The sequence below is a fragment of the Stigmatopora nigra genome, chromosome 1 (genome assembly GCF_051989575.1).
Source record: "Stigmatopora nigra isolate UIUO_SnigA chromosome 1, RoL_Snig_1.1, whole genome shotgun sequence".
In the NCBI taxonomy this organism is placed as follows: Eukaryota; Metazoa; Chordata; class Actinopteri; order Syngnathiformes; family Syngnathidae; genus Stigmatopora; species Stigmatopora nigra.
Window position 1 is genome coordinate 21,230,265 of NC_135508.1, and position 15,580 is coordinate 21,245,844.

A 15,580-nucleotide genomic window follows, 5' to 3' on the forward strand; every position below is an offset into this window, starting at 1 on the left:
TTCATTGGTGAACCATTGTTACTATTTTCAAGTTTTAATAAGTCTCTTTTTGTAAGTCATTTTGGCTAGATGTTTATAGTTGACAGTAACTCTTCTGGAAATGGTATTGACAACTTTAAAATTGGGGTCCAAAATCATTAATTATTTGTCAATTAAACTAGGCATGGCGACAGCACAGAGTAGACAGGTAGTAAGTATACTTGGATAACATGACATAACCATTTTGAAATCTGATCATTTACAGAGCAGTCTCACTTACTAAAAACAATTGCATTGAAATGACAAACCACAGATGACAGGCTATAACCAGGTTACACAATCATCTTGCATGCACGAAAGAGATATAAAAAAAAAAGGAAGTAGACGACAGGTCAAATTGAAACTAATATAGAAAGGAAGCTTGATGATGTTCATGAGTTTAATTTCAAAGTACATGAAAACCATAATGCAAATGTGGTTAGCATAACATAACAAAAACATGTGAATACATATATTGTGCCTATTTTCACGTTTCATGACCACAGCTTATTCCAGTCAAAAGTACGTTTCAGGATGTCATTTGACAAAGAAGACTGTAATACTGCAACATTGCCAGAAGACCACCAGGTATTTGTGAGGTATTTGAGGACTGCTAAGAGAGGCAGCTATGACATAAAACACACCGAGAGATTTTCGACGTGCAAGTGATTGTAGTGTAAGTGCGAGTGTGCGCAGACACTGGAGCACCCTGTGGATATCAAGTATAAAATAAACAATAAATATTCAAATAGATATAAATTAAGTCATTAAACACCACCCACCACCGTTTATTTGCACCCAAGGAATGTGACACTAAGATGGCTTGTATGTGTGTGTGTTAATGCTAAGCAGCAGGGCAGCCGTGTGTGCCCACACTTCCGCTAACTGACAGAATTTTGGCGAAGGGGCTAGCGCGACCGTTAATGATCACATGGCGGACGCAGCCGTGGAAGCTGGGCTGGCTTGGAGACGTAGTAACTGCATCTGTTGGACATGACAAGCTATGATGAATACGAAGAATTCTGAAGCCTACGTTTGTACAGTACGAACCGGGAAGTCCTCCCATGTAAACTGCCTCTCTGCTTCCTGCCGATGGGCCGCGTCTGGGTCCGGAACCACGTTGATTCACTCCGTCCACTTGCAGCCGCAGGATGTTGTTCTTCTTCACCACTGAGCACCAAAAGATCGACATTAGTCGTCCAAACCAGGTTCCTGGTCGGCATCCGAGTCGTGTCACTCACCTGTGATTGTGTGCCAACGACCATTGCAGAGAGACTCCTCAGGCGCTAATGACAAGGAAGCATCACTTCTACCACTGCTCATGGACAAATTCACCTGAACACAATGTTAAAGTTCAAACAAGGAATACTTTTAAAATACAACTGTCCCGAATTGTCACCTCTCCCCTGCGTATCGTCAAGGTCAAATGCTGGCCGGACGTCGTCCCAGCGTGCAGCAGCAATCCAGAATCGGACACTGGACGCACTTCCATTCGGATCTCCAGGTTCCCATCCAGAATGAGCACCTCATCTGGATAAAAGACACGGTAGTCTTCAGTCATTGCGACATGAAAAGATGAGCGGTGAAAATATGACGCTCACCTAAGACCACGTGTCCACCCTCGCCCGTGAAGAATGCACCCGGTTGCAGATGCTTCTGGAAGCAAGGGACCACACCCTGGCTGTGTGAAGGGCTCCCCGCCGGTCTCTCATTCAGCGTCAGGTCACGGAGGCAACCGACAAAGCCGGGAGAGTTGGCAGACTTTGAATGGTGCTGTGGCACTCCTCCTACGTACAATGGCGTGCTGACAGGCACGCGGTATCCAGCGGGAATCTTCCTGGACTGAGCGCTAAGGCCATCCACGACCATGCTGACTTTGTCCGTGCCACACTTTATAAACACCTGAGGACACGGTCATATCGTAAGCATTCACTGGGTATTGGCAGAATTGCTTGAACTCACCGTGTGCCATCTCTTGTCATCTATCTTGGTGCGACTTCGCAGGTTGACCTTTCTCTTCCTGCCCAGCGAAAGGATCAAATGTCCCTTTGACACACCCAGTGTCAGGACGCCGTCCGACGCGTAGAGGATCAAACCTTCGGACGAATTGAGCCTCACGCCGAGAGAGATGTGAGGCCTGTGGAGAAAATCTAGTTCTTAACTATTCCAATATGATATGGACAATATTAAAGGAAATAGAACATAATACTGTAGATGGGTTAAAATGCCTTGGAGTTTTCAGTTTTAATGTTTAACGAAACAGATGAATAAAAAAAATGATGCCTCCAACTCGCATGCTAACAGACTTCCAAGTATAGTAACCATTTTGGATCCATGTGTAGACATAAACAGTGTTCACACTCACTTGGACCTCAGTGAAGCAGGAACGGAGTCATAACGTTGGTAGCTTAGTGTCGAGCCGCTAAATTGCACGGCACCCACTTCCGGCTTTACCAGCACTCCCTGGCATGACTCCCTGGTTTTGCGACTGCGTGACCCAGATGGCTTCTTGTTCTTCCCCTGAAAAACGAAAACTGGCCTAAAAATCCTTCTCAACCGTTGAAACAATAAAAATCGGAGGTGTTCATGCACACTCCCTGGGTTCAAAATGAATCCATTAGAGTAAAGATGAACCCATTTTGGGGTCAAAAGTAAGGAAAAGACACAAAAGAATTTCCAAAGAACTAAATATACTCCTCTCAAATGTTTTCCCTGATTAGGCTTGACTGTAAACCAAGTTTTTCCCTGAATAGGCTTGACTGTAAACCAATTATAAGAATGGATGTTTTTTCCTTGGTCACATTTTTTTGCACAGTGATTGGCAATATTTAAGTACATGGTGTGTCTGCATGCCTACTTTGGACTTGCTGCTGTGTTTGGGTGGCACGGCAATAATCTGCTGAGGCTTGGAGGCGGCAGGACAGTCCAGAGGAACGTTGATGTTCTCTCTGGCCTTCAGCAGGTTCACAACCATCTGAGGACTGGTCACCCTGGCGACAAGCATATTTGAAAGATGTACTTTTGCCCTTTCTTGCATTTCCAGAGTAAGATCAAATACCCCACTATTCTTTTCATACTGCAGCTGTAGTGACATGATCACAATAAGGATTCTGTTTAGTTCACAATTTATCAAACTATTGATATTTGCTTTGTGATCCTCTGAAAGGTAAAGGTAAAATTCCAATTTCTTTGGTGCACTAGCACTTCATTCTCTAAATTTGCAAGAAAAATTGGACTTTATTTGTTCCAAATATTTAGGTTTTGTGTTGTAATAGCATTTCACATTGACACAATAAAATACCTCCCTCCCTCTTTCCACTATGTTAAGTGGAAAAAGGCAGGTTTACTGGCTCAAATGCAGACTCGATTTGCTGCCACAAAGCCAGTACCGCTAAGTTTTCAGGTTTTAAATATAGACCGAGTCACTTAGGGCTAACTGGCTCTGTATAAGGCAGTTTATGGGTCTGATAGGGTAACATTATACAAATTAACATTACTGGAGAAAAACATATCAATTTCCTGCAATTGTATTGAAGGGACTGTGTGTTAGATAATAAAAAAAACTGTACAAAATAAATATTGAAGCACTTTTGACGGTGGTTAGCAGGACTGCTTTAGAAAAAACGGTCAGGAGATTGAATCCAGAAGGATGAGTGCAATATCTTTAATCTCACCTCTTGATGAAGAGATTGCTAATGCAACCCGTCAGGTTGCTCAAGCCTTGATCAGGCATTCCCCCCAAGTAGGTGTGCCCCTCCAATCCAGAAGTCGAGCTACGATCCCTGGTGTTCAGCAAAACACCCTCCTTGGACTTCTCGAGCACGTCGTCCAAGTACACGCGTAATCTAAGCAGATAAGAAGTTAGCGTGAGAAGGTCAACTAGCTTTATGCAGCAAGCAGACAGTAGACCTATACCCATTGTTGTTGTTGTAGATGGCTACGTAGTGACTGTTGTTGTCATTGTAGGTCTTCTGGGTTCTCACCTCGCTGTTGCCTGCTCTTACTACCACATGACCTTCATGCAGGAAGACCTTACAAATACCGTCCTGAACAGGCCAACCCACACATGCACAAAACAGACAAGCAGTGGGTTGATATAGGTCTAAAAGGATGTATCACCAAGCAGCAAATGTGTCAGTCACCTTGTCGTGATGGAAGAACATGAGTCCATCCTTATATTCAGTTCTGAAACTAAAACTGGCATAGAAGTTGCTCCTGAGTTCTGGAACGTTGGTAAGTGCCAAGTCCAGGTAGCTCTGACCTGAGAAGTGAGCCTCACGAGCCACCTGTGGAAAACATATATTTCTGCTGCCTTTCTGTTGTTTTTGATGAATCAACTCATTTAATCGAAGATATTACATCCCCATGATCAGACTATTGATGCCTGATGGGTCATTGATGCATGACGCTCCAGTTTATAGATTATTACACAATTTGAATACTGTTATTGGTATATTTCAGCACTTGTATTAAGTCAACACAAGTGGATTGTTCTCTATTTTATCATTTTGCACTGAAGACCCAACACAAGTGGATTGTTCTGTATTGTATCTGTTTTGTATATACGTTTCTGTATCGTAACATTAGCACTTTCATTATCATAAAGTTGACAAAAAAGGGAGATTGCTATTCAATCTTAGGAAGTTAACAGAATGTTTAATCCTACACTTTACTGAGTACTTTTATCTATGAAAATGAAGTTGGCTTGAAGTGCTATTTTTTCCCAATTTAAAAATAAAATCACATTTCAGTAACAAGCATTTTGTGAAGTTGTACATAAAACTTGTTCAAATAAACAGCCAAATGAGCGCTTTGTTTTTCATACCAGCAAGTCGCTGTCACAACCAAAACTGACTCCAGAGCTCTTCATCCTCTTCAGGTCAATGTGAGAGTTCTGGGCCTTGACATTGCGAAAACATCCTTTCAGCGAGCCCTGCTGTGGAAATATGGACCGCAGCCTGCATCCCCAACCACAAATAACAGCAGAAGGTGACACACATAGAAAAAAATAAATAAATAAAACACTATGGTGCATACGTCAGATCATAAGCAACATTGCACTGTCTGTGCGTGTGTGTCTGTTATTGACCTGTCTGGCATGTTGTGTTCAGGAACTCCTCCCAGAAAGTATGTGCCTCCAAATGCTGGGATGTTCTCCGACAAAATGTGGGTGAACAACTGGATGCGGTTGCTCCTCACCACCACTCGATATGGAGAAGATCGCAGAATGATGATCTCCAGCTAAATAAGTAAGCAATAGCCGTTGAACACTCTATTAGGTTTTTCTTAGTTTATTTGGCCTTTTTGCACACTATAATCTCACGGAGTCATTTTTTAATTTTCTTTTTAACCCTTAAATGTATTGCTGTCATGGGCAGCCAATAAGTTATCCGTCATTCTTTGCAATAGAACAGTGTTTCCCAACCACTACGACATTAAAATCCAAATATAATGTACGTTAAATGATAGAATGTACTATTACAAGATGCCACTTGTAATACAATGAGATTCAAGTCATTTGTTGCTTATGTTCTGTAACGTGAACTGGTTGTTGTTTGGCTTCATGGGCTTCAACTTTTGTCAATGTTAAGTCTGTTTGAGCACAAAACTGCTTTTTGTGTAATATTATGAGATTTAAGTAATTTTGAGAGTAAAAAAAAGTGATTTAAGTCATTTTCTTGTTTTTACGTTACGTCAACCAGAAGTTTTTGGGCATCAACCTTTGGCGACGTGTGTGTGTGTGTGTGTGTAAGCACAACATTGCTTTTCACGCAATATTAGGAGATTTCAGTAATATTGGGAGTAAAAGTCATACAATTATGAGGTTAAAAACTTTACATTACTTATTTTTACGTCACTTGAACCAGAACCTGACGTAGACTGGTAAGAAAAATTTGATTTTGAAATCACTTGGGGGGATTTATTTGATTCCTGTTGAAAAAACAACTGTATTTGTTAATTTAGGGGACATTTAAATTTGATTTAAATCGGAAGATTTTTAGCTGGTGCCGTGCCTTGAGATTTTTTCAATGCAAAAAGTGTGCCAGTGCTCAAAAAAGGTTGAGAAACACTGCAGTAAAGGAGCACCGCTGTAAAAATAAAATATAATAAAACAAAACAAACAAAAGAAAAAAATAATAGAGAGAACGTACCACTTTGGGATTGGCGTCGCTGACTCTCAGGAGCGGTGAAGTTGGATCTTTGGGTTGGAATTCCTCCATCTCGCCACCAAACTGGAAGAAAACCCTCAGGTGGCCCCGGACCACAGCCAGACACAGGAACTGGTCCTAGTCAAGGCCACACAGACACTCAGCACACAGTGATGACATTGACCGTGACTTGTTGAACACTTACTTTGTTTTGAAGCAGCAGTAAAATCCCTTTATGGGAGATCAGCTTGACTTCCTGCTCGAATCGTTGCATGCGGGCCGACTCGTCACTGAAAGCGATCTCAGCAAAGCCGGTGCCGTCGAAATAAGCCGCGTCGTTCACCCAGGCCTGAGTCAGCGTAGGCTTGGAGCGGCCACACGGTTTCTCCAGTGTGGTGTTCAGTTGAAAGATCTTCTCAAAGTTGTACAAACTAAGGACTTCCTCGTTCAATGTATCTAATTCTATGCAGCCCTTGAAGCTGGGCAAGGCCAGTGGTGCAGGGGGCTAAATGGGGAACAAACATGGTAAAGATTCTTCAGTCAGAACAATGAAAGATTTTTTCCATGTTATCTGGTCTATGGCGATTCCAACAGCATCATTGAAAATAAAAGGCTGTTGTGTATAATCAATGAATTTCAAACTTTTAAGAAGACCTTCAGTTGTCTTTTGTCATTAGTTAGATGAAACACATCTATGAACGTTTACTTTAAAGGTGCTTGGGTAGCCTCCCACGTAGAAGACAGTGTCATTGGTCAAAAGGTTGAGAAGGCCCTGATCTCCCCCCGCCTCCACGTACGCTTTGGTGACGTGCTGGTCACCTTCAGAAGCTTCGGAGGACATGGACATTTGCCCATATTGTAGGATCCTTCAAAACAACAACACGGCATGAGAAAGAAGTCAGTCGCACATGTAGATGTGGTGTAGAACCTACCTTTCCAGAACCACACTGTTGAAGTTCCCGTTAGACTTGACATCCTCAGACATCAATACTTGTGCCGTTTCTCCTCCGATATTGAAGTACCAACGCAGTTTTTTCCCCTCCAGGGCCATTCCAAGGAAATCCTTTGTGGACTACAAAGACAAGCACACAAAATAACATCAATGCAAAAGCCTTTTTTTCCTCACTGCAATATCGTTCGTAAGAGCCGGAAGACAGCATAACGCATTTACTTCTACTTCAGTTATTAAAAGAAATTGTACAAATACTGCGATGAATATTTACACCAATCCTGTCTGGCCCAGTGTGATGCGTACATCAGTCACTAAGGCGATTACCTGCACGCCAATTTTGGGTGTACTGACCCTTAGTGGCTAGGGTAAGCTCCAGCACCCCCCGTGACCGTGGTGAGGATAAACATATCGTAAAATGAATCAATGAATGTTCTTTCTTTGATTTTGTTTTTTTGTTGATTTTTCAGAAATATTGTCGCCTGTTATTTTCAGGATTCGGAGTAGGCACGAATTTACTACGTTCCGCTTTTTTTGGTGACAATTAATTGCTATTTTCAGACTTTAAGCCGAATTCAAATGAAATTAAAACACACACACACACACAGTACAAAAAACAGCGAAAACTAATTAAAAATTAAATGTGATTTTTAAAAAATCAAAAACTATAATTAAAAAAATAACTTCCACATGTAAAGTAAAATGGTTCCTAAGGTCACCCTATAATGTCAAAACTCTTGAATGATCTCACGCTGCCACTTACATCCTTGTTGCCGAGGTAAAAGACAAATTGCTCGGTGTCGACGTCCTGCCGGCGGGAGCGTGGTGCTTCGGGCAATGTGATGAAGAATTTGAGAGAAGTGTAGGATGCTAGGTCGGCCAGGTTGGGCGGGGGGCGCACCTGAACGCCCGATGAACCATTGAACTTAACAGGAACGCTCACCTGGACGCAGGAAAGAAAGAAGGGCATTATCGTCCCTTGCAGTTTGTTGTTCCAGTGATGATGTCATTCCCAGTGGGAGTCAGTCAGTCCAACTACCTTGCTAGCAGCATTGCGTGCCTGTTGAATGAGTTGTCGGATGCGGCTGATGTTCTCCGATATGTTTGGCATCTGCGCCGATCGGTTGTGTAGCTTGTCCAGCTTGTTCAGGAGGAGGGGGATAGTGTCCCCAAGCATGCTCACTGCGATACACGTTAAAGTAGGCCACGTGCATGAAACGCAACACTGCACACCGATTTCAAACATGACAATAGATGAATACAAAAATTAATACAGTGGCACCTCGACATACGAGCTTCATTCGTTCCGGGACTGAGCTCATATGTCAATTTACTCGTAACTTAAAAGAGTTTCTCAGAGAAATGAACTATAAACAAATTCCAACCTTCTGAAAAAACACCAAAAACAGGATATTGGATTGGAAAAAAATGTTTTATATGGCCCGCAGTCCGAGGTTGAAAAACCTGTACAAACACACGACCGGGGGCGGGGCGAGCGCGTCGGCAAAATGTCCTTCGGCTAGATAGTCGGTCGGCCAATTAGTCGTTCGGCTAATTCTATGTTCGGCCAGATGCCCCTTTGGCGAGTTGGCCTTCAGCCAGACGTCAGTCGGCTAAATGTCTTTCGGCAAATAGACTGGCCACGCCTCTCTCTTTCTCCCATCCGCAAAATCCATCAAATTTTAATACTATTAAACATATTTTAGTATTATTAAACCACTAGTCATTTGTTACTTTGTCAAGAGATGGTGAGTTACAACAAATACAAATGTTTTTCCAATCCAATATTCTTTTTTTGGTGTTTTTTTTGCAGATATTTGGAACAAATTACTTTGTTTTTAGTTCATTCCTATGGGAAACGTTCATTTGAGCTATGAGCAAATCGACATACGACCTCAGTCCCGTCAGGTCGTATCTCCAGGTACCACTGTACTTTGTTGAACCTATGTTGAAGATACAACCTCAATTATTTTTTGTTTTATTAGTTGGGGTGTATACTACACACTAGAAACAAACAAAAACACCACCTTTTTAGTGTTCCCTTACAAACAATATGATGTGTTGTGGTAAGCTCCTACCTGTTTTGTTGGCCTCCATCAGAGCCTCATTTACATCTTGATTGGTCGTATTGCCGTCACTGTAAGTTTGCTGCCATTGGTCCAACTGCTCTCTGATTGGACGTAGGAGGTCGTTGACTTGCGAGACCGAAGCATTGGCCTGATTTATTGCTTGCTTTGCCGCATCAATGTCTTGACTCACATCTGCAGAGAACACAGGAAAATTGCCCTACTGACTTGACAAATGATGTCCATTACAATATATAGTCTCTCTAATGTAAAATTAAGATGAATTAATAATAATCAAGTTCATCAGATTTCCAGTTTGTCTTTACCAAAATTACAAAGTATATGTAATATAGTTCAAATGTCAAGTGTCAACTCTATAACTAAAAAAAAAACTAGTACTTCAAATATGAAAAATGACTGCCACAAATTCACGGTGGAATGCATTCTTTGTACTGATAGCAGATGCTACATTACAACCGAATCTCATAATGATTTTAGTTTCGTTCCACAATAGTTAACTTAATGTATTGAACACATACTTGAAAAGGAGTTCAGGTTCTTCTGGGCCGTTTCAAAGTCTGCTGTCACTTGGTTTTGTTTGGTTTTGCTATTGTTCAATCGCTTCCAGGCGTCATCTAGCCGTGGTTTTAAGTCTGTAGTGAGGAAACAACAAGTTTAGAAATGACTGAGTATATAGAGAGTTTTATAGTTTGCATTGTTTTTACTTATTATAATACAAGCAAGAGTTTTTCTGTTAGATTTTTCAAAAGAGGATCCGTCAATTTAATCATTTATTTCATTTAAAATGAATCCTGGAATTAAATGTCAAATGGGGGCCAAGAAAGGTTGCCGTGAGCCGACTGCAAGCTTGAGACCCCAATCCTAAAAATCATAATTTGTGCATGAAAAAGTTAACCATTATTACCACTCTCGAGTTCCTCATCAAGGCTTTCTACTTCCTCCTTCAGCGCCACACTGCGGTTCCTCAGCGAGTCTGCCGTGTGACGGAGGTTCTGCTCCCCGACATTCTACGAGAACACAAAAGGTCACAAAAACGGGCAAGATGGATTCAAAAAGTCAAGCTCTCATCTTCACCTCCAGCGCCTTCGTTGCAGCTTTGTCCGCCTCCCCTGCTGCCTTCTCAGCTGCTTTGATCGCGTTGATGATCTTATTGTAAGCCTTGGTCATGTCCACCAAACCTTCACTCTTTGTCTCCTCCACGAAGCTAACAAAACACCACATTAACTTGAAGAGAATATGTTTTTTTTATCCATGTTGTCTTCACAAATAGGTGTTTACCTGGATAAGTTCATGGATAAAGCATGGAGCATAGCAGCATGGCGCTCAGCTTCCTCCACCAGGGGGATCTTGGAGTCGGCCCACGTGAAGTCCATCACCTTTTTGGACAATGGTGTCCTGGCACCATCCAACTGTGCCGCCAAACGCTCGTAATCCTGAAAAACAATGCCATCCATGAAGTATATGTGTGTGTGTGTGCTTCAAATCCAATTGCACATACACATTTATAATGCTGGCCAGGTCAACACGAGCCACGCTGGAGTTTTCTGGGTTTGCACGCTCACCTCTTTGGAGTCATGCAGCATGGACTGCAGCTCGTTGACTTGAGCCACCAGATCTTCCACCATTTGCAGATGCTCGGCCACATCATCACGTTCGGACGTCAGCTCATTCACTCTTCTCTGGAAGAGTAGAAGGTCAATGTCACAATTGTGAATCCCCAGCTGCGCCTTCACTCGGCGGTCCCTCCGCCACAATCACCGTGTTGTCGTCCAGCGTCTTCTGATTGCTGTTGTTGACCTCGGCAGCTCGGGCTAACTTGTCGATAGCCTCGTTCAGGGTGTCTCGAAGCTCCATCATGTTGGCGTGGAAGCGGGAAAGATAGTCATTGGCGGCTTTGACCGCTTTCTCGTTGTCCTCGTGACGTCGTGCCAAACCCTCTTGGACCTTCCTCAACACTGTCGGCACAAGTGTCACTTCCTGTTGTTCACCAACTTGCAGAATCAAGTCTACTTACATTTTTCCGCCTCTGTTTTCTCTCGGTCGGCAGTTTTTTTCTGTCCCGAGCAGCTTCTACTCCTCATAATGGCCAACATGGCTTCCACATCTCTCATCTTTCTCTCACGCTCTGCGTCATCTAGTATTTCTGTGTGGTTCAGCGAGCCATTGGCCATTCGCACGATGTCTGTTGGATCGTCAATCACACACACAAGCATTACTATATAACTATCAGTACTATAGCCATACAGGTATGACGAAAAGTATCGATTTATGGGGGAAAAGTATGGAGAAGTGAGCTTTAATTGGATAGAATAGTATATCGATAATCATTCCATTTTTACATACCATTTAAATCCATGGTCAAGTTATGGATGAAGGCAAGCAGGTCCTCCGCCTTTTGGTAAGTGTCAGATGTGTTGTTTGCCAGCAGGTGAAATCGTTCTGCCGTCGTTTCACTCTGAAGATGCAACCATCAGCTCATGAACAGTGTATGAAAACGATGTTTATGCTCCAAATACTCAAAGGATAGGTTCCCAATTGTGCATCATGAGATGTCAGCAGCTTTATGATATCACGAAAATGATTGGCTTGTAGTATTTTGTCTGTTTAAAAATGTGTACCAAAGTTTACGAACACATTTATAAGCTTCACCTTGTTCTGCAGCAAGTCCACATCAGCACTAATGTTGACAATTTCACTCTCTAGTACATTGGCTTGATGGCGGCTGTCGATCAGCGAGCTGTTGTACTTCTCGATGACACTCTACAATCAATATATGAAGACAAAGTTAAGTATCACATGGACTGGTGTGTTGTTATTGTTGTTTAAAACGTTTAAACCCTCCCTTCTGACTTCCAAACCACATCAGGCTGTTAACTGAAGAAACGTAAAGCTTCCTCAGCCAACTCACCTACGAAACAACTCTGAAAAAGTTTCTAGTTTGTGTGCAACTCACAGCGGTATCATTCAATGTGGCATTGAGCTTGCGCAGCTGTGTCCAGGCCATGGAGCTGGCGTTGAGGTTGTGCAGCTGTGCAGCAAGCGAATCAAAGTCCATCTCGTGCAGAGCCTCCAGCAGGACAATCACACAGCTGTCACATGCTGCCGTGGTAACACACGCACGACACATGACAAGAGTTCACGGCAGTTTGTGTGCATGAGGCCAGAGGTTCAGGATTATCTTTCACATTTAATACTTCAAATGAGAGCATTTTAATAAGTGCTCCTCTAGTTTAAAGATATGTGTGTTAGAGCAATGCATTAGTATGAGTAAAATATTTCTTGATTGTCTGTGCTACACTTCATTCTCAAGTATTTACATCTAGTATCAAACGTTTTAAGATATTTCACTATTCAGTAGGATGGGAGAGTGCCCCAAAACCTTTGACTGTGGGTGTTAGCATGCTTTTTATCACCTTCACAGTGGAGATCGTGTCCGTGCCCGACAAGAATGTTGTGTTCATTCAAGCAGATTTCGCACTGTTTTCCTGTCATGCCGTCCTGACAATGACACTCTCCGGTCCGTGGGTCGCAGTTTCCACTCCTGCAATTGCAGGCTAAGCCCGCCCCCCAAAAAAACAAGTCATAACTCAATTAACTCTGCCGCAAAATCCAATGCCAATTTGTTTGTGTTCATTCTTTCTCACGTTTGCATCCCTCAGGTCGGTAGTCCCAAAATCCGGGAGCACACTGGCGACAGTTAGGTCCGTTGACTCCTGGTTGACACTTGCACTCACCGCTCTGAGGGTTGCAGGGCTGTACCAGTGCCGCTGAGGCTTCACAGTCACATGGACGACACCCGCCGCATGACTCAAAGCCGAACATGCCATTCTGAATACGGGAATTTGGACTCAACAACGTGTAATATGGAAAAGGCTACTCTAATTTTGCCAAAAAACAAACCTGACAGCTGTGACAGTGAGAGCCGCTCACTCCTGGTTTGCAGTGGCACTGCCCAGTATGCGGGTCACATGACTCAGTGCCGCATGGTGAACAATTGCATTCTGTACGACGACAAGACCTCACGGTGATTTAGAGAATGGCTCAAACCTACGCTGACTAATTGCAGCTACTAAAACTTACTGGTGCAGTTTTTGGCAGAGATGGCATCGCCGTGGTAACCAGGGGCGCACATTTCACAGTGAGGCCCAGTTGTGTTATGCATGCAGCTCAGGCACTCGCCGGTCAGTGGGTGGCAGTCAGTGAACAGCATGTTGGGGTCTGTGTTGCCGTGGCAATTGCACGGTTGACATGTACTTCCCAGTACCATAGGATTACCGTAGTGACCGGGAGCGCACCTGCCAAGAGGCTATTGTTAATGACAGAATGAGGCAACAAGCTAACTGATGTGAAATAACTGCCCGTAGAAAATTAACTGTAGACTGAGCTAAACTTTTTTTTTTAATTCCCAGGCAGATTGGGCACTTGTATGACTGGAAGCACCCTTGATATTTGTCGTTTTATTGGTTTACCTTTCACAGTGTGGCCCGGCGTAACCTGGCATACACAAGCATTGCATGTGCTCATTCTTGTGCACGCAACCTACAGCAAAACTGCACAAAACAAAGTTGATTATTTAGTCCAGACGCTATGGCCTCAGAGCAGAAGAGTTGTTATAGAGTACTGACTTGTTGGTTTGCACTTGAAGTGGACATGGGCAACTTGAACATGACAGCGCCTGGCCATTCAAACTGTTGTTGCCGAGGAAGCCACCTTTGCATTTCTCGCAATGGTCACCGGCGGTGTTGTGTTGGCAGTTCTAAAAAAAACAAACACACACGTAGAAAATGACAACAAAACAGAATAAAAGAAATCACTTTTACATTCGTCAGTGTTTCCTTTAAATTCAATTATAATTTAAAGCAGTGAAACAAGTCATAAAATACTAAATTGACCATTTCCAGCAAAGCGATGAATGGTTGCGAAAGAGTTATGGGAAAACATTTTCACCTAACAGGCATATATATTAAGGCCTATGTAAGGTCATTTAGCAAGAATAATAAAGAACAGTAATTTCAGAAGACCTATAAAATCCACTCAACTTACCAAGCAAATTCCTGATACGTCCATACATTGATCCGAATGTCCATTGCAGTTGCAGGGCACGCATTTCCCCAGGAAGAGTCCGATGCTGTCCCTGTAAAAACCTGGAGCACATTTCTGTAGGCGCAAACATAGAAATGAATAATAATTAATTACATTTTTTTTTAAAAATGAATTTTAAAAAAAAGGAGGAAACATGAACGCTTTAAGCAACATGGGTTATTCGTCACCTGACAAGAATCTCCCAGGTAGTTGGCAGGACACATGCAGAGCTCCACATTGTTGGCATGACGACCAGCGGGCAAGTTCTCCGCCCGTTCGAGCACGGTACCACGGAGTGACACCGAGTGTGCCGACTGGGAATGAAGGGCTCGGATCTGGAGGGACTCCAGAGCCACCAGAACCATCATGAGTTCCTCTCGGGAGACAGAGTTGCCAGTCTGAGCGTGCCGGAAACTTCCCTGTTGGGTAAACTCATTTTGTTTAACCAAGCTACTTTGCACTTTAACGTGAAGACTACTGGGTCTACTTTACCTCAACCATGTGCACAATTCCCAAATGTGGCTCCTCAGGGGAAGAATATTCACGCTCCAAAAATACCAGTGTCATCTGGTTACCCTACACACCCACACAAACTTCTATTTTAACTGTTTTTTTTAACGAAATACAAGACAAAACATCTTTTGGCAGAGTCCTAAAATTATTTATTATCTCCCATAAGTGTGTGTTTGTTTACCTTAAGGATTATATCAGGCCTAGGTGGTTCAACGGGAAGAGACCAGACATCTCCTCTCATGGTTTGTGTGTGAAGGCGATATCTCAGATAACCCCCGTAAGAGGAGACTTTGTCTCCAAGGTAGGTTTTAGGTGCATGCCAATGAAGATCTTGATACACATCAGGAATATCACTCAGGTCGGCCTCCACCAAGTCCTGATCCAGATACACGTTGACTGGAACTTCCTGTTTGTCAGCACTGAGTAGTACCCAGCCTTCCATGTTCATGATCTTTAAGAGGAAAGTGTGTTTCATAAAGCCAGTAAAGCAAAGGACATATTTAATTTGGCTACCTCGCTGTATCTCGTTTCCGAACTCCTGCAGCGGTCCGTCGCACGGAAGCAGAAGCAGCTGGTGCAACCTTTAGGGTTAGTTGGGTCTAAGTGGAATGTACCAACTCTGCACTGGTCACAGCGAGAACCTTCCACATTCTCCTATAAATGTGGAAGAAAGGGGCACATATCGAAGAATTAGTTAGATAACTCTCACCCAATGCTGTAGATTGCTTTAGACAGCTATTTCAGTGATCGACTTGGTTTCTTTGTTAGTTTTTTTTTAAGGC

The 15,580-nt window shown here is 43.0% G+C and overlaps 1 protein-coding gene across 2 annotated transcripts in view; it reads right to left on the minus strand.

Annotated features, from left to right (window-relative positions):
* Positions 1 to 404: 404 nt before the first annotated feature.
* lama5 (laminin, alpha 5) overlaps positions 405 to 15,580 on the minus strand; it is a 40,120-nt gene continuing 24,944 nt past the window's right edge. For both annotated transcript variants that reach the window (XM_077716564.1, XM_077716554.1), the window contains exons 37-77: positions 15,312 to 15,452; positions 14,980 to 15,249; positions 14,778 to 14,861; positions 14,474 to 14,704; positions 14,247 to 14,360; positions 13,829 to 13,959; positions 13,673 to 13,753; positions 13,284 to 13,498; positions 13,104 to 13,204; positions 12,848 to 13,031; positions 12,617 to 12,757; positions 12,157 to 12,302; positions 11,853 to 11,963; positions 11,547 to 11,658; positions 11,218 to 11,385; positions 10,962 to 11,158; positions 10,766 to 10,882; positions 10,482 to 10,636; positions 10,278 to 10,407; positions 10,108 to 10,210; positions 9,722 to 9,835; positions 9,195 to 9,377; positions 8,156 to 8,298; positions 7,880 to 8,059; positions 7,100 to 7,239; positions 6,874 to 7,033; positions 6,373 to 6,672; positions 6,171 to 6,305; positions 5,108 to 5,259; positions 4,844 to 4,976; positions 4,161 to 4,304; positions 3,934 to 4,064; positions 3,693 to 3,863; positions 2,876 to 3,008; positions 2,384 to 2,538; positions 1,981 to 2,155; positions 1,620 to 1,920; positions 1,418 to 1,548; positions 1,260 to 1,353; positions 1,069 to 1,188; positions 405 to 1,002 (exon numbers count right to left, since the gene is read on the minus strand). In XM_077716564.1, coding sequence (XP_077572690.1) covers positions 863 to 1,002; positions 1,069 to 1,188; positions 1,260 to 1,353; positions 1,418 to 1,548; positions 1,620 to 1,920; positions 1,981 to 2,155; positions 2,384 to 2,538; positions 2,876 to 3,008; positions 3,693 to 3,863; positions 3,934 to 4,064; positions 4,161 to 4,304; positions 4,844 to 4,976; positions 5,108 to 5,259; positions 6,171 to 6,305; positions 6,373 to 6,672; positions 6,874 to 7,033; positions 7,100 to 7,239; positions 7,880 to 8,059; positions 8,156 to 8,298; positions 9,195 to 9,377; positions 9,722 to 9,835; positions 10,108 to 10,210; positions 10,278 to 10,407; positions 10,482 to 10,636; positions 10,766 to 10,882; positions 10,962 to 11,158; positions 11,218 to 11,385; positions 11,547 to 11,658; positions 11,853 to 11,963; positions 12,157 to 12,302; positions 12,617 to 12,757; positions 12,848 to 13,031; positions 13,104 to 13,204; positions 13,284 to 13,498; positions 13,673 to 13,753; positions 13,829 to 13,959; positions 14,247 to 14,360; positions 14,474 to 14,704; positions 14,778 to 14,861; positions 14,980 to 15,249; positions 15,312 to 15,452 — 6,267 coding nt within the window. In that variant the 3' untranslated portion in view covers positions 405 to 862. The remainder of the gene's footprint in view (positions 1,003 to 1,068; positions 1,189 to 1,259; positions 1,354 to 1,417; positions 1,549 to 1,619; positions 1,921 to 1,980; positions 2,156 to 2,383; positions 2,539 to 2,875; positions 3,009 to 3,692; positions 3,864 to 3,933; positions 4,065 to 4,160; positions 4,305 to 4,843; positions 4,977 to 5,107; positions 5,260 to 6,170; positions 6,306 to 6,372; positions 6,673 to 6,873; positions 7,034 to 7,099; positions 7,240 to 7,879; positions 8,060 to 8,155; positions 8,299 to 9,194; positions 9,378 to 9,721; positions 9,836 to 10,107; positions 10,211 to 10,277; positions 10,408 to 10,481; positions 10,637 to 10,765; positions 10,883 to 10,961; positions 11,159 to 11,217; positions 11,386 to 11,546; positions 11,659 to 11,852; positions 11,964 to 12,156; positions 12,303 to 12,616; positions 12,758 to 12,847; positions 13,032 to 13,103; positions 13,205 to 13,283; positions 13,499 to 13,672; positions 13,754 to 13,828; positions 13,960 to 14,246; positions 14,361 to 14,473; positions 14,705 to 14,777; positions 14,862 to 14,979; positions 15,250 to 15,311; positions 15,453 to 15,580) is intronic.